This window comes from Myxine glutinosa, chromosome 6 (genome assembly GCF_964187855.1).
Source record: "Myxine glutinosa chromosome 6, kmMyxGlut1.1, whole genome shotgun sequence".
In the NCBI taxonomy this organism is placed as follows: domain Eukaryota; kingdom Metazoa; phylum Chordata; class Myxini; order Myxiniformes; family Myxinidae; genus Myxine; species Myxine glutinosa.
This window is the reverse complement of record NC_136266.1, coordinates 38,824,258-38,842,916: the sequence shown is the minus strand read 5'-3', so window position 1 is coordinate 38,842,916 and position 18,659 is coordinate 38,824,258. Positions and strand designations below refer to the sequence as shown.

Here is an 18,659-nt window from a genome sequence, read left to right as displayed (position 1 = left end):
TTGAAATGCTTGATAGTTTTCTTGGACCAAATAACCGTTCTTTTGCTTTTCTTTTCTTTTTTTCTTCTTCTTCTTGTTTGGTTTGGTGCTCATTGGCTCCAGTTTGTGGGTTTTTACTCATTTTCCTGCGATGATTATTTAAAATGCTCTGAGAACTGAATTTGTGAATGACCCTGGAATAAGTATGTTTGAATGAAGCTAATATGTGCACCGGTCTCTTCGTTTATCGCCTTGTGCAAGCACGATGGGCGAATTGTAGAAGTATCTAACTCGGCCTGCATGAGCTGCAACATTCCTTATTCACAATTTATGACTCTATGAAGATGCAATGTGGGGTGGGGAGGTGTGTGGTTAGGGGCCGTGGGCGTGGAGTTCACTCTCCCCTTGAAAGCAGTACATTTTCTTATGTAAGCATTTTCCTATGTGGAAACCGATAACTTTAATAAAAAAATATGGACTGTATATTTGGCAGAAATTCCTTGCTGCAAATCTTGCAGGCACACGCAAGCTCGTGGGTGATGGGTAGAGTGCGTCCGTGTTTCCGGGTTTCCATGGTTTTTTGGATTAACTGACAAAAGGCCTCTGGCATCGAAACCATGTGCGGGATGCTTGGACTTTTTCCAATGGGCCAGGCATTGCATTGGCGTTGGCGATTTAAATCCTACAGCTGGCCTGCAAGTTTGCTCAAACAGGTTGGAGGGTTGTTTCCTTCATAAAGTAAGATCGTGGGGTCATCACAGGACATAGATTGGTGCTACCTGTCATGTAAAGGGTTAAAAGATAAATTGGCTTTGTGCAAACCTGCATTCGTAGGGCTTGGCCATGTGCCCAGTGCATTTGATGGGCCTACTACAAACTGCAAATAGTCAGCACCAGCTAGTGATATGTTGAATTGGATACTTTAATTAAATCCATGGTTAAATAGGGTGTCCTCAGTTTTGTTGTTCTAAAAGAATGACAAAATTCTGTTTCAATATTGGTGCAAGTGTCGCTCGTTTATCATAATTTCTGCTTCTTCCCTGTTTGTAGAACTTGTGATGACCAGTTTGGTGCCCCCTCTCCCCATTATCCCCCTCTCATTTCAGAAGTGCAAAGCAAGAAAGTGCGAAAAGTTCCTCCAGGCCTGCCCTCATCTGTGAGTATCCGTGTGACATTGTCTACACAAGCTCCTGTCCTAATAGATTTGTTGAGCATTACATATGCCTTGTTGGTCCGTTCAAGGATTGTGCCCGAAGATTAGAACATAATCGTGGAGAAAGCAGACGAAGCTTAGTTATGATGTCAATCCTGGTGTTTCCTGCTCGTATGATTTCATTTTTTCATTTGTCAGTTTCAAAGGAACTGCCTTGTAAGGTACGGTGTCATTGTCGTTTGTTTTGTTCTGGACGGCTGAAATGCCGTTTAGATGTTGCTTATTTTATATTTGCTCCCAACCACTTATTGTCAAGTTCAAAGCTGGGTGGTTGACCTAGCAGCAGCTCATCGCTCGCAGTTATTTATAATGGACATATGTGACCTTTGTTTCTTGTCGAGTTATTTTAAATATTTTTTTTATTCTGTTGGTTCTTCTTCTTTGTTCGTGTGTAGCACAAGGCTGTGGCTAGCATCATTGGCTGCGGTGTGGCTGTGCCGCTTATGCAGTGCCCTCTGTAGGTTAGGGCAGGAATTTAAAGTTTGGCCATAGTGCTGTCAATAGCTCACCACTCTTCACGAAAGACACTAAAAAATAAAAATAAAAAACACCTTTAGAGGCCATTTTTTTCCAGGGGTTGGCCTTTTTCGGGCACCTTGGTCCCCTTTTTTTGAAGCAATATTTTACAGCCAGATGCCCTTCCTGTCGCCAACCCTGTTAGTCGCCTCTCGCGACACACAGGGAACTACCAGTGAACTGGTACTCAATTTGCTGACCTTGGAAGGATGACAGGCTGAGTCAACCCCCCTGGCATTAATTCAGCGATCGACAAAGATTCAAACCCAGGATCCCAAGCCGGCACCCTAACCGCTAAGCCAACACCAGGCTTTCACGAAAGACACTGTGGGATCTTTAACGTCCACCAACGAATACTGGCAGACGGGATGCCCGTTTAATGTCCATCCGAGGGACGGAACTCATTGATAAATCATCCTGCATGCGAAACACAAGGATGAGAGTGTAAAGCCGGGTCGGGATTCAAACCCAGACTAGACAGCTTCGAGGCGAGTGTGTGTACCTCTCGGCCATCCTGTCAGCCCCTATTCTGTTGATTGTAAAGACACCTCACCAGTTGAGGGAAAACCTCGTTCTGAATGTTCTCCAACGTGACTGCATGATACCTTTGAAAAGTTCAAATGGCACTCCATTCCCCTTGCAGACCTGGTCTTGCTTTGCCTTATCAGGAAGATCGCATTTTCCAAAAATGATGCTTCTGCTTCAGGCTGGAGTGTCTGGCATCACTATTTTCTAAATCTCTGATTATGGAAATAAAGAACTGTGAAATGAGAGAGGTTTTGCTGCTTTGAGGTTTTGGTGAAGTGGAACCGTATCGGTGCAAACTCGCATTATGATTGTTTGAGTGGGAAAGCTCTTGGGTTCAAACAGGTAATGTATACTTTAAGGCATTTTTAGAACTGAGACTTCTGACCTGGTTATTGTGCACTTTAATTCCAAAAGTAATGGGACACCCACAGTTGAAATACATGCTGCCAAACTGCATTTGCTTTCTAATGGAGTATTATAGTGACATTTTAGGCAACATCGCATTGTCAGCTTTGATGCATTACACCTGTGATAGCCCTCACATCTACCGGCATGACATCGCACCTTACCGTACATCTACGTCTGCTAGGAAATGGTTCGAGAACGATGTTGAAAATCTTGTGGTCAGCCCAGACACCCGATTTAAACCAAATCAAATTGCTCTGGAATTGCTTTGGATCGCTGCTTGATGGTCAGAGCGACCATTCCACAATTCACGAAAGACATTCCACTTCCTCTGAAGGAGGAACAGTGTAGTAGTAAGGCTGACATTTGTACAAAGTTTGAGTTGCAGTGACACTGTATTACAAACAGAAGAAACAGTTGTGATTAAGTAACTCTGAATACTCCATTATGGTCCCAAAGCTTTTGGTAATATATCGTATTTCCTTTCTGAAAGTGAGAAGGCCAGGTTTTCTCAGCACCATAGCCCTGCTGGAAAAGAGCACCAGCTAAGAACCCATGTTGAGACACGTGCCATGGTGAATTGAGAAGAAGACTGTATTCCCTTGGTGTTGTTACCTCCACCATCAAAGGTGGACGGAAGTTCTGTTTTCACCTCTGTCTGTCTGTGAGCACAATATCTCAAAAAGTTGTGGACAGATTTGGACGAAACTTGGTGGACAGCTTGGGTGTGCGACAAGGACAAGTTGATTCGATTTTGGTGAATATCCAAAACTGGGTATGAGCAAAAAAAAAAGTAATTTCCAAGTAATTTTTCATCATTCAGAGATGTAGCCAAAAACAATATTCAGTATAATATGATACTATATTTAAGAAGTTGCGGATGGATTAATGCAAAATTTGGTGGATGAGTTCGGTCGTTGACAAGAACAAGCCAATTAAATTTTGGTTCAGGTCCGGCTCCAGATCCGGCCTGTCAGTGATACATAACATAGACTGTTCAGCCTGGCTGAGGTATGCTCTCTCCTGAGTGCCGTTCTTGTTTGTTAATTGCTGTTATGGCCAAAATGGTAACTGCAGGTCCAACTGTAAAACACGTAGGTTTTGGGGAGGTGGGTGGTGACATCTCGGAGGTATGTCACTGTTGCAGGCTCTGAACTCTAGGGGGCGACTTTATTGGTTTATCGTGTCTGGGGGTGGAAGGTGGTGTTGTCCCTTTATGATGCGTTTCAGATACAAGGACCTGTCCACAAAAGGTACAGTCACGTGAAAAAGTAAGTACACCCCATGTAAAGTTTTGACTTTTTCAACATATTTCAACATACAGCTATTTGATCTTCATTTCAACAATATTGATAGATAAAGGTGATATAATATCACAAATATCATGAAACATTTACATTTTTTAGTCCATTGTATAATTTAAATAAACATAAATGCAAATTTCGCATGTGGAAAAAGTAAGTACACCCCGACATTTATCACTACTTCAAATACCTAAAATTAGAATCAGGTGCACCAGCTCAGGTGCAAATGATTAGAACATCGTTAGAGAGGATCTTGGAGGAACCTGTCTTATTTAAACCTCAGACATTTAGTTTGGTTTGCTCTTTGTTGTTGAAGTGTACGGCGTCACCATGCCGAGATCAAAAGAGCTCTCTGAGGCCTTCAGAAGGAAGGTTATAGATGCCTACGAGTCTGGGAAGGGATTTAAAAAGATCTCCAAAAATTTGAAATCAATCATTCGACTGTCCGGAAGATCATCTACAAGTGGAGAAGATTCCAAACAACTGCCAACTTGTTCAGGCGAGGCCGCCCCAGCAAGTTCAGCCCGAGAGCAGACCGCAAGATGCTGAAAGAAGTCTCTAAGAACCCCAGAATGTCATCACGGGACCTACAGGTAGCTCTTGCCACTGTTGATGTCAAAGTGCACGAGTCTACCATTAGAAAGAGGCTGCACAAATTTGATCTACATGGGAGGTGTGCCAGGAGGAAACCTTTGCTGTCCAGAAAGAACATCAGGGCAAGACTAAAGTTTTCCAATGAACACCGAGGCAAAGACCAGCACTTCTGGAACAATGTGCTCTGGACAGATGAGTCAAAGGTCGAGCTATTTGGCCACAGTACCAGAAGACATGTTTGGCGAAAACCAAAGACAGCATTTGACCACAAGAACCTGATACCAACTGTAAAGCATGGTGGTGGAAATATTATGGTTTGGGGCAGCTTTACTGCATCAGGGCCTGGGCAGCTCACCATCATAGAATCCACTATGAATTCTTCATTGTACCAGAGGGTGCTTGAGGATAATGTGATGCCATCTGTCGGAAAGTTGAAGCTCAACCGAAGGTGGACCTTGCAACATGACAATGACCCTAAACATACCAGTAAATCCACCAAGGAATGGCTGAAAAGAAAGAAATGGCGGGTTCTGGAATGGCCAAGTCAAAGCCCGGATCTAAATCCCATTGAGATGTTGTGGGGGATTTGAAACGAGCTGTGCATGCAAGAAACCCCTCAAACATCGCACAGCTGAAAGAATTCTGCATGGAGGAGTGGGCAAAAATTTCTCCCAGTCGATGTCAGAGACTGGTAGACAGTAATAAGAAACGCCTACTTGAGGTTGTTTCTGCCAAAGGGGGCAATACCACCTGTTAGTCCCAAGGGTGTACTTATTTTTTCCACATGCAAAATTTGCATTCATGTTTATTTAAATTATACAATGGACTACAAAATGTAAATGTTTCATGATATTTGTTATATTATATCACCTTTATCTATCAATATTGTTGAAATGAAGATCAAATAGCTGTATGTTGAAATATGTTGAAAAAGTCAAAACTTTACATGGGGTGTACTTACCTTTTCACGTGACTGTATTGTACATTATGTAATTACACTGAGAATTGGTAGTAACATTGTGCAGTCGGGTTCTTCCATCAGTAGTGCATCCAGACGTCCAATATGATCGCACTGCATTCCCGATGTTGAAGATCAACATTATTGCGCCAAGGATCTGCATGTCTGTTATTCGGAAATACAAAGTCTCTTTGCCCATATATTTTAATGTATCACCAGCGTTCTTGTTATTATATCCTTGGAAGCAACAACACTTGGCCGGATCCTTTTTAGTGTGATTTGGCCTGTAAGGGGCGCTTGTGTTCCACATATCTTTTCTCATTTTCAATTTGCTAATGTCTGCTCTGAATTAGGTTCATTTTAAAATTCTCTCCCCCCCACCCCCACCCCATCTACATTTTTTATGTATGCAATATATAGATGCTCCTTTGTAAATATGGAGATAGAGCAAGCGATGTTGCATGATTGATTGCTCAGACTTGTATACCAGTTATTATACAATTACATTTTTATTGATTGTTTCCTTTAACTCCAACTGAGAAATGGTGGGAGAAGGACATGCAGAACAATGAGTACACAGCACTATGTAGTTTTTACTTTAATTACAAAGACATTACCAACTAGAAAGCGCATACCTCCTCCAGACTGAACAGTTTACGTTTTGTACCCCACTGATAGGCTAATCTGGATCTAGACCTGAGCCAAAATCGATTCAGCTTGTTCTTGGCACTTACCCAACTCATCCACCAAGTTTTATCATAACTTGTCCACAAATGTTTGAAATATCATGCGAAACTGCATATCATTTTTGGCCCCATGTCTCAATGGTGAAGATTCACTTAAATAATTTTTTTCATTCTAGTATCCGGATCCAGATCTTCATCAAAATCAAATCATTTCTTCCTTGTCATAGACCCAATCTGTCCACTAAATTTCGTCCGAATCTGTCTGCAACTTCTTGCGATATCCTGTCAACACAGACAAACAGACAAGGGTGAAAACATAACCAGACAAACAGACAGGTCCATCTTCGGTGCTTTGGCAAATTATTACAGTACTAGCCGAAACCCGTGGAACATCCACGGAAGGGAGGATGTGGTGTATGGATAGAGTGTACCATTATGGATGGCATAGGGGATTTGCTTGTCCGAGTAAGAGTGAGGAAGAAAGATGAGAATGAAGAGTGCGTATATGAACAACGTATTTATTGCAATCTACTTAAATGACAACGCTACGATATACTTTTGAAAATATCACGTACCGTCTCGAAGTCAATGGCATCCTTTTATCTCTTCGTATACAACTCTGATTTCTACCTTATCGTGAACAGGGTAAAGCCTACTTTGATAATCATGAACGGTGGCAGATGCAGGAGTTGGTGAAACGAAGGGGGGGGGGGGGGGCTGATCATGACCTACCCTACGCCAATATGACTAGGCCAGCTGATTCAGAGACAACGCAGGAATTGCAAAGTTACCATCATATTGAGTCAACTTACACACTGGTCTTTGAGGAACAATAAGCTGCGCTATTCACGGTGCTTAAGTTAATCCTTCAAATCATTTAAAAACAACCTAACGTTGACGAAGCATGGCATACGAGGCCCGTTCAAAAAGTTCACGGAACGACGTCCTCTCAAAGGTCTGAGGCCAAAATGTTTGTTTTTTTCCCCCCTTACACAACGGAAACAACAACTGGATAGGTAGGGCCGAGGCCTACGCCGACGTTTCGTCACTCGGCGAAGTACACTTTGTTTTAAGCTTTCAGAAGCTGAAGCCTTGGTATTTATTGCTTTATATGATACTGATGGGCTGCTCCTCGGTTTCACTTCGTTGTAATCACAGTATATGGAAGAAATTATGGGAAACCCACCTGATGAGGTTAGCGTACAGCGCGATCGACGACACCGGCACAAATGGCGGAATGCATGCTCAGGATTGTCCACTCGGTGGACGGCTTGCTGTCGCCTTCGACTGTCCAATCAGCGGACGGCTTGCTGCGCCTTCACCCAGCAGACGCCAATACGATGGAGTCGTAAGATGGCGTCGTATCGGCCGTTAATCGGATGCTTTTGGGCCCAAACGTCGGCTAATTCAGATTTTTCGAGTATGGCTGCAGGTGATAAACAAAGAGCGCGGTTCGTAGATCGTAAATCCATTAGTGCCGTGGGCATCGGGTCACTGGGTGCGGCGTAAAAGGGATAACAAAGTCGAGTCCTTACGCTATTATTATATAGATACTCCCAGTCGATGTGCTTCTGTGGTAATCGCGAATATGAGTCACATACACGGTCACAGTGCCTGACGCCACTGTGACCGTGTTTTGATTAATAAATCTACGAGTCACAAAACACGAACCGAACTCACCTCAAGCAGTAAAAAGGTACAATTCGCTCCGAGAAACCACCTCATCTCTTCAGACCTCAACACACCTCGATAAGTGACGGCAGCGCTCATGGGATCTTCTTCTTCCGTTAAGCTCCAATTTTTGCTCTTTAAGTTAAGTCCAATCAGTCCTCTCTGCTCGAAGTGCTCAGGCCATGCCTTCCCGCTCTCATACTTTTATTGCCGTTCGGTGTAGAAAGGGATTGACATATCGTTCGTCTGTTTCAGCTCGTTATCTTTAAGCTTCCTTACGTCTCGCCACCTGCTACACCTCTCTGAGTTACGAGGATTTATGCAACGCACCCCGAGTATCGCAACGTCACTCCATTTAACTTTATTAAAATGACGATAAAGACATTTCCTTATATATCCAAATTTAAAATGTTCAAGGGAATAAAAAGACCATTTGGTTCACACCACCCATGTTCACACCACTCGACTGTCCAATCAGCGGACGGCATGCTTCGCCTTCGCCCAGATGACGCCAATACGATGGCGTCGTAAGATGGCGTCGTATCGGCAGTTAATCGGATGCTTTTGGGCCCCAACGTTGGCTAATTCAGATTTTTCGAGTATGTCTGTACGTGATAAACAAATAGCGCGGTTCGTAGATCGTAAATCCATTAGTGCCGTGGGCATCGGGTCACTGGGTGCGGCGTAAAAGGGATAACAAATTCGAGTCCTTACGCTATTATTATATAGATGTCGGATTTAATCTGGAACCCCAGCATAATGAGCCATTGGTTCACAGTGGGAATGCTGAGCAGGCCAACCTATATTTTGCATCCTTTGATTAAATATTGCAACATTAAGCAATAAATAAATGAAACTTAGTGAATTTCCTTATAATCTCTGTGGAGGCAGCTGTCTCTCACCTTCATGGATTCTTGATTGACTCTGAAATGCATTTGACATCATATATTGTCATTGACAATTGACATCATTGACATCATCAGGTCACATTTTGGACCTTGTCTGCTCTACTGGACTAATTTTGCACCATCTCTCTGGCTCCGACCTCACTCTCTCTGACCACCTAGCCATCACTCTGACCATCAACATCCCCACCCCAGCACCAAGGCATTATCGCACTATCAACTTCCGTAAGCTAAACGCTCTTTCACCTACCTCATTCTCATCGACCCTCTCTGAAAAAATGTCCACTACTCCCTTCGTTGACCTCCACACCCCTTCTGACCTCACTGACTACTACAACCACACTCTCTCCTCCTGCCTTGACCAACTTGCGCCTATAAAACCAAAACAGTTTCTTTCACCCATTCTGCTCCCTGGTTTACCCCTGAACTCCGCCTGATGAAAACTCGTGCTCGCCAACTAGAAAGACTCCGCAATAAAACAGGTCTCACAGTTCACTCCCAGGCCTAGAAGGACCACATACAACACTATAAAGATGCCCTCTCCCGCGCCCGCTCCGCCTACTACTCTCAAATTATCCACTCTGGCTCCGGAAACCCAAAAGCACTCTTCTCTACAATAAACAAACTCCTCAGCCCCCTGAACACCACCACCCAGTCATTCACAATAGACAACTGCATCTCCTTCCTTTCATTCTTCCAACGCAAAATTGAAAACATCGACAACAGCTTGACCACCGCCGCACCCGCTCCCCCTCAAACCACCTGCCCCCCCTTATCCTGCCATCCCCTGTCTCAATTCTCCCCAGTCTCCCCTACTGACCTCTCTGAACTCCTCATCAGAATGAAAACTGCCACCTGCAGTCTTGACCCCATCCCCTCCAGCTTTGTCAAGGCCTCCCTTCCTGCTCTCTCTCCACTTATCATTGCAACAATAAACTCCTCCCTGTCTACAGGCATCGTCCCACCATCCCTCAAAATTGCTGCTGTTACCCCCATTCTGAAAAAACCTGGACTAAACCCTGACACCCTAAATAACTTCAGACCCATCTCCAACCTACCCTTTCTGTCAAAGGTTTTGGAACGCGCTGTAGCCACTCAACTCAAACATCACCTCTCTGCCAATAACCTGTATGAAACATTCCGATCCGGATTCCGCTCCAACCACAGTACTGAAACTGCTCTCCTCAAAATCACCAACGACCTTCTCCTCTCCTCTGACGCTGGCAACCTCAACATTCTCATCCTCCTCGACCTCAGCGCCGCCTTTGACACCATCGATCACACCATCCTCCTCACCCGACTTGAAACCACCTTTAACATTACCGGCACTGCCCTCTCTTGGATTAAATCATACCTCTCTGACAGACGTCAGTTCATCTCCATCAATAACTGCAAATCCCCCACTGCTCCCCTCCCCCAAGGTGTCCCCCAAGGTTCAGTTCTTGGCCCCCTCCTCTTCATCCTTTACCTGTCCCCCCTCGGTCACTTAATCCGCCGTCATGGTCTCCAATTCCACTGCTTCGCCGATGACATCCAGCTTTTCATCTCCACCAAGTCCATCTCCACCGCCACCCACTCTATCCTGACAAACTGCATCACTGAAATAAAATCCTGGCTTCAAATCAACTTCCTCAAACTTAACTGTGATAAATCTGAAATAATCATCATTGGCCCAAAAACGCTCACCAAGTCCACCCATAACTTTGCCCTCAACATCGACGGTTTCCCAGTATCCACCTCCCCTCACATCCGGAATCTTGGCATCATCTTTGACCAAACCCTCTCCTTCGACAAATACACTAAACAGATCACAAAGACAGCCTGCTTTCACCTGAAAAACATCGCCCGTCTCCGTCCATCCCTCTCCTCCGTGGCTGCAGAAACCCTCATCCACGCCTTCATCACTTCCCGTCTGGACTACTGCAATAGCCTCCTTTATGGTTCACCCTCAACAATCACCAATAAACTCCAATACATTCAGAACTCCGCTGCCCGTCTACTCACCCATTCCCGGACCCGTGACCACATCACCCCCGTCCTTTACAAGCTTCACTGGCTCCCCATCTCCCAGAGAATCCAGTACAAAATCCTCCTCTTGACCTACAAAGCCCTCCATAACCTGGCCCCATCCTACCTGGCTGACCTCCTCTCCAGACACACTCCCACCCGCAACCTCCGCTCTGCTGGTACCAACCTCCTGACCCCCCCCCCCCCCCACCCCCCCCCATCCGGACCAAATTTAGATCCTGGGGGGACAGGGCCTTCTCCATCGCTGCTCCCACCCTCTGGAACTCGCTACCTCACACCATCAGAGACTCCTCCTCACTCACCACATTCAAAACATCACTCAAGACCCACCTGTTCAACACTGCATTCAACATTTAACCCACAGCATCTAACCCCTGACTATCTCCTCTCCTTCTCCCTCCTTTGTGCTTGAATATTTCCCTATTGATTCTTCTTTTTTTTGCAATTGTTTTTATGTTTTGCTATGCATTATGTTTTGCACTCTGTCAAAGCGTCTTTGGGCTTCCTGAAAAGCGCTATATAAAATAAATGCATTATTATTATTATTATTATTATTATATGTATGTATATATATATATATATATATATATATATATATATATATATATATATATATATATATATATATATATGTATATATATATATATATATATATATATATATGTATATATATATATATATATATATATATATATATATATATATATATATATATATATATATATATATGTATATATATATATATATATATATATGTATATATATATATATATATATATATATATATATATATATATATATATATATGTATATATATATGCAGACTTGGCATTTAATATGGAATATTTTTTTTGTGGGGGGTGAACTTACTTTTCAAGATGACTTAGAACCAAAAGTTCATTGGAATTATGTTGAAATTATTCTAGATTTTGTTAATGTGACCTTTAAAAGAAACAAAAAACCACATTTGACATTTCGAAGCAAATAAATTGATCCTTGAAAGTGATGTAAACTGATATCGAACTCAATTCACGGACAGTACTGTGTTAAACTTCTGTGCATTTTCCAGAAGTATCTCTTTATTTTGCACATTAGCCAAAATTTTTTTTTACAAAAACAAAAGTTAAATTACGACTGGGATTACGGACAGTAAAATTACAGTTCAGTACTTTGTGTAACCCCCACCAGCATTCAGGAGAGCACGTACACGTTGAGGCATGCTGTTCACGAGATTTGCCAAGGTTTGGACAGGAATCGCTTGCCATGCAGTTACAATAGCCTGCTGCAATTCACGCACAGAGGCAGGCTGCTGGTCCAAGTTGTCGATTTGACGCATTAATTCTGCCCACAAGTTCTCTATCGGATTCATATCCGGGGACATGGCAGGCCACTCCATATGCTCTACACCACGGTCAGCAAGAAAGTGTTGGATCATGCGAGCACGATGAGGCCGTGCATTGTCATCTTGGAAGACAAAGTTTCCTCGAAAGGCTGCACGATCAAATGGAAGCAATGTTTCTTCCAGAATGGCCCTGTGCTTGAACTGGTTCAGGTTTCTATTCAGAACAACCAGGTCAGTTTTGCCCCCTGCATGAAAAGCAGCCCAAACGGTCACCCCACCACCTCCAGCTTGGACTCTTGGCACTATACAATCTTCGTTGTAGGCTTCATGCACTTGTCTGCGCACTCGGACGCGGCCATCTTGACGATAAACCAGAAATCTAGACTCGTCACTGAAGATCACGTGATTCCAGTGTCCTGGCTGCCATTGGCGGTGCTCTCTGGCCCACTGCAATCGGCGCTGGCGGTGTTGTCTGGTCAGACGTGGCTTTCTCAGGGGATGCCTGGCACGATAGCCTGCTTGAACCAGTCGTTGGTTGACTAGCTTTCTGGATACAGGCACATTTGTCAGTTGCTGCCACTCAGCCCTAAGCCGATTCGCTGACTTGGTACGGCCATTGCGGACTAACAGGTGCAGCTGGCGATCATCCCTCCTTGTGGTTCTGCGGGGACGTCCTGGCCTCGGTATTGGAGTAGGGACACCCCTCTGAGCATTTCGTTTCAGGATATTTGACACCTGACCTTGAGTGATGCCATACTGCCAAGCAATAGCATGCTGTTTCATGCTGGAATTTCGTAAAGCCACCACTAAATGACAAACAGCATTGTCGAGTTGACGGACCATCTCCAGGGGAAGCGGCAATAACTTTTGTAGATGTGCAGCAGTTGTTTTCGACTAATACAGAATGCAACAACCCTTATATACCCGATTGTGAAGCCAATCGTCAAATGTACCTGTCTGTACATTTTGTCACGCCACCTGTGATATAATCCTGTTATTGACTTCTTGCTGCGACAGACAATCAGTGACATGGTTCTTTTAACAAAGAAATCACCGAAGCGGAAAAGAAACTCACCAGATTGATATACCGAGTTCAGAAAGTAAACCCAAGTCAAGAAAAAAATAATATTCCATATTAAATGCCAAGTCTGTATATACAGTCGTAGCCAAAAATATTGCCACCCTTGCACTTTTTTCAAATAATGCACCATTTCTTCAAGAAAATTGTTGAATTAACAAAATCCTTTGGTATCCACATATGTATTCTTTGGTTTGCCATGCAACAAAACAAAAAAGCTGAAAAAATTACTAAATCTTAGCTTATTCCATAAAGAAATCCTAAAATGGCCCGGACAATGGCCAGACACCTTTTAGAAGTTGTTAGAAATAATTAGATTTCAAGCAGGTGATTCTTCTTTACTTTAGAATTGAACTCACCTATGGTGAGTTGCAGGTGCCCGCAATATATAAATTACTCATTCAACCAGTTTGAATAGAGAAAAGGAATCATTCTGCTGTTTTGTGTCACTGTGTGTGGAGAAAAGAAAGAAAACCAGGGAATTGTTTGAGGAGGTCAGACACAAGATTGTTCCCAAGCATGGACAATCTCAAGGCTAGAAGTCCCATCTCCAGAGACCTTTATGTTCCTGTGTCCACCGTACGCAATGTTAACAGGAAGGTTAAGGCCCATGGCACTGTAGCCAACCTCCCAGGATGTGGTAGAAAGAGAAAACTTGATCGAATATTGCAGCGAAGGATTGTTCGAATGGTGGAGAAAGCACCTCGATCAACTACCAAACAGATTCAAGCTGATGTTCAGACACAAGGTACGACAGTTTCAACTCGCACCATCCGTTGCCAACTCAATGAAAGGGGATTCTATGGTAGGAGACCCAGGAGGACCCCACTGCTGAGAAAGCCAAACTGGAGTTTGCCAAAAGACACCTTAACAAGCCAAAATCCTTCTGGGAGAATGTCCTGTGGACAGATGAGACCAAATTAGAGCTTTTTGGTAAAGCACATCATCTCTATGTTTACAGAAAAACAAATTGAAGCCTTCAAAGAAAAGAACACCTTCCCTACAGTCAAACATGGAGGAGATTCAGTGATGTTTTGGGGTTGCTGTGCTGCCTCCAGCACTGGGTGCCTTGAATGTGTGCATGGCATCATGAAATCAGGAGATTACCAAGGCATTTTGGAGCGCAATGTTCAACCCAGTGTCAGAAAGCTGGGTCTCCCTCGAAGGTCATGGGTCTTGCAGCAGGACAATGACCCCAATCACACTTCAAAAAGCACCCAAGAATGGTTCAAGACAAAATGCTAGACTGTTCTGATGTGGCCAGCAATGAGTCCAGATCTAAATCCAATTGAACACCTGTGGGGAGATCTGAAAACAGTAGTTGGGAGAAGGCACCCTTCAAATCTGGGAAACCTGGAGCAGTTTGCACAAGAAGAGTGGACCAAACTGCCATTAGAGAGATGTAGGAAGCTCATTCATGGCTAGAGGAAACTCTTGTCTGCAGTTATTTTGTCCAAAGGCTGTGCTACCAAATATTAAGTCTCGGGTGTCAATAATTTTGTCAATGTCATTTCTTTTTAGTTTCTGATTTAAAAGGATATATTAAGTTCTGAATCAAAAACAAAGGTTCTGTAATATTAACAGTGAAATAATGAATTGTGGAGACCAAATACTTTTGTCAATCTCAACTTATTTTTAGAGAAAATTGTGAGTTATTTGAAAAAGTGCAAGGGTGCCAATATTTTTGGCCACGACTGTATACGGACCTAGATATACTTCTTTCTTTTTTAACAGCCAATCAACCAATTTGGGGGGGCAACCCCCCCCCCCCCCCCCCAGGAGACCACCTCAGGGCCCGATATTTCTTTTTTTAATGCCGTGAACAAACTTTGGTACATCACGGGTGGTGAAGGTTGTGGTCAAGTTTCATCGAAATAGTGTGTAGTTTCAGAAAAGAAAGCAAATAGCTATTTTTGGGGGGGGGGGGGGTGAGGGGGGGGTCAAACCTGGACACACTTTGCTCCCCATACACCCCCTCTGACTTCGATTTTCTTAGTGCCATGAACAAACTTCGGTACATCACAGGTGGTGAAGGTTATGGTCAAGTTTCATTGAAATCGTTTTTGTAGTTTCAGAGGAAAAAGTAAATTCTTATTTTGGGGGGGAACCTGGATCCACTTTGACTCCCGGTAGACCCCCTTAATCCCCGACTGTTTTTTAATGCCGTGAACAAATTTGAAATGCAACATACCAAATATCATTTTTTGCCAAGTTTGGTCATAATGCCATCAACAGTTTCGGAGAAGAAAGTTGCAAGTGTTTCGGGACTGACGGCGACGCGCCATTACATACGGTCCACTGAACTATGTTCCAGGTCAGCTAAAAACAAAGTGAAAGAGTTCAACAATGACGAGACGTAGTAATTCTCATTTCTTGAAGCTGTCAGCATTTCCTTTTCTGCCGATGTACCGCTCTACTTTGCCTCTAGTTTGAGTTGTTTGAGAGATATTCTGTGTTGGTATCAATCGGAATGCCATTACTGTTCGCACGATAAAAACCTGTCTTGTTACAGTGCAATTGTGAACGATGATTTAAAAATCTGATTGGAAGTAATCCTGGGTGGAAAGCCAAAGCCTGTTTTCTTTATGAACTGCACTTTCCCAGGCACATGCTGCCCCCTGGAGTCATGCACATGTTGTCTTAATAATATTTCCTTCCATTTCTTGGTCCATTCATCTTCCTGGTTGAAGTTAATATGGGAAGGACGACTTTGTAATTAATGTTTTAGGGTGTTTCCGCCTATAATTACTTTTCTCTTTTGTTTGCTTCTTCTTTATTATTACTGGTATTATCATCACCATGATTTATTTATTTTTCTTGTGTTGGTGTATTTTACATCCTGTGGGATACAATCAGGTTTGTTAAACTAATACTTTGAGTATTGTCTCCTTCTCGGACACGTTTGGTGCGTATTATGGTGTCCGACATGTCCGGTTGTTAATATGACTATTCCCACGTTGCCGGCTCTCTGCGACATGTACGCTTTAGCTGCGCTGTGTCTGCATCGCAGGAATAGCCATGAAATGGAGTTTGGCAGCCTCGGCATGGCGGCAGATGGCCGGGTCATTAGCTTTATACGTCACACCTCCATTTTCTTGGCAACAGCTCTTTAATCAAATTAGAACAAAAGCCACATTATCGTGATTTACATGTCTTCCCTCAACCTGACTTTCCTAATGCGGTATATATCGGTCTCTCGTTTGTGTGGAGCATTTTGCTGCAGGTACACGGATTATGCTGCTGTGGTTTTGAACACCGCTGAATTCATGGTGTCCTTTGTCCTTAAGTTGGATTATGGAGAGAGTTGGTGAGGTCGTTCGCTTCTGGATTCAAAAGTTTCTTGTCGACCATTTTGTCATGCTGTTAAAGCCAATGAAGAAAGAAACACCACTGCTCAGGGTTGTTGGTGTGAACTTGTGAAAATCCAAGTGACCATTGTACACTGTCCTTTTGGGTGGTTGGTCATGGTAATCCTCCACGGAGACATCTCCATGGATTGATGGGTTTGGGGGAGATGGAGAGGGGGTTTATGTTTTCTTTGGTTTCAATTCATACTTTATTGAGATTAATCCATTCATTATGATAATTATATGCAGGCGCTTGAACAAACATTTACCAGCTTTGGCTTTTCTTCTGGCTTCTTTCTGCCCCTTTTAGTATTAATACCGGTGCACGCAAAGCGAAAAGCGGGGTTAAGCAATTGGTTCACTTCTGTCTGTCGGTCCTTCTGTCTACAAATGTCAGTTTATAACCGAGGAACAACTTAATTTCATTTGAATGTCATAATTTGAACATGAATCGGAAAACAATCTGTAGTTCAGCAGTACTTTGCTTCTGAATCCATCCCGATCGCCAATGTGTACAGAGGTGTGAGTAAGGTAATACAGGTATTTATGCCTCCGCCGACGAAGTCGAGTTGTCCGTCCATGCGTCTGTCCGTCCGTGATAGGTTTTCGTTACCACGATAACTTACGAACGACAGAAGGGATCAAAGTCAAACTTGGTTCAAGTATATATAATGATGCAAAGATTAACAGATTCGATTATGGGGTCAAGAGGTCAAGAGGTCAAAGGTCAGAGGGCCAGTTAGGTAAAAATTCTGTTGCCGAATGAACTTGTGAACCAGTGATGGGATTTTGACCAAACTTGGCATAAGTGTATATTATGATGCAAATATGACCTGGTTGGATTTTAGCATCAAGAGGTCAAAGGTTAGAGGTCATGTCAGGGAAAAATGTTATCGAGGTAGGGATTTGAACTAAACTAAGTACATGTACCAGGATACATATATACAGATTAGACATTGAGGTTAAATGGTCTTGAGTTTTTCCGTCAAAGTTAATAAGCAAAGACTTAATGGGGTCGGAGGCATATTGCTCGACGTCACAACGTCAAATGAAGTCTTTTTTTCGACGACCTTTGAAATCTATTTTATTTCGATTGAATTATATACTTGAACACTGCAGAACACAAATCGCCTTTTGACGCTTTCAAACCCTTCCGTTTAGCATTACTTGGACAAAGTATTATGTCATTTTACATCACGTCCAATCAAATTTCCTTCTCATAGACCCCGCCCATGTCCTTGTTTCTATAGAGACAGCAGTAATATGTTCTATGCACTCTCTAGTTTTATTATTTTTCACTTCTGTTACTTCTTTTCTTACTTCTGTTTCTACTGTTTTTTCTACCCATTGTTTGTTTTCATCCTTTGTAATTCAAGTGTTTTGGGTTTTTTTTCCTTACCCTTGCATCCTTCGGGTGTAAGTACTCGGGGGGGGGGGGCGGGGGGGGGGGGTTCTCACATATTTGATGAAACTTTTTTGTCTTGCTAATGAAACCGGCAAGCAAGAGAGAGAAATGCCCAGGTCTGGTTTTGATGTGAACTTGAAAGTATCCACATGACCATAACCCCCCATACTGCCCTTTTTCGGTGGTGGCCCTCAGTAGTGCTTTGTTGGGATTTCTCCCTTCCTTTGGCATGCTTCGGTTTGAATCCACATGCAGAGTTTGAAAAAATGTACAACAACGAAACTGCGAGACAGCTCGTACCTGCAATGTGATGCTTTTGTGGATAGGAAAACCGAATCGTTTATTTGGCAGCCCTTGCATATTCTAAGTTTTTGGCCTGTGATGGGCTGGTAGGTTGTCGACTTAATTTGCTAATCCCATTGTGCCAGTTACAACCCCCCCCCCCCCTAAATCCCCCTGTGTCCTGCTCTGTACTAGTCACTGTATAATATCAGGTCTTGTCTTATTCATGGTAACCTGTGATTTAAGGTATCCTGTTTCTGGGTAGACTGGGGCACAGGGCTGGGCCTAATAGTGGAGAACAGAGCCAGATGAAGCCCAAGTTTGGGGGATGGGGAGGGAGGAGTAAGAATTTGCGGGTGGGGGGAATGAGAGAGAGTAGAGAGACCTAATGGTAGTGATGCTGCTGCTTTGAACAGT

The 18,659-nt window shown here is 43.3% G+C and overlaps 1 protein-coding gene across 30 annotated transcripts in view; it reads left to right on the top strand.

Moving 5' to 3' along the window:
* The window catches only part of LOC137429699 (transcription factor 12-like), a 386,392-nt gene that overhangs the window by 287,096 nt on the left and 80,637 nt on the right, over positions 1–18,659 (top strand). For all 30 annotated transcript variants that reach the window (XM_078779753.1, XM_078779765.1, XM_078779766.1 and 27 more), the window contains one exon: positions 1,086–1,135. In XM_078779753.1, coding sequence (XP_078635879.1) covers positions 1,086–1,135 — 50 coding nt within the window. The remainder of the gene's footprint in view (positions 1–1,085; positions 1,136–18,659) is intronic.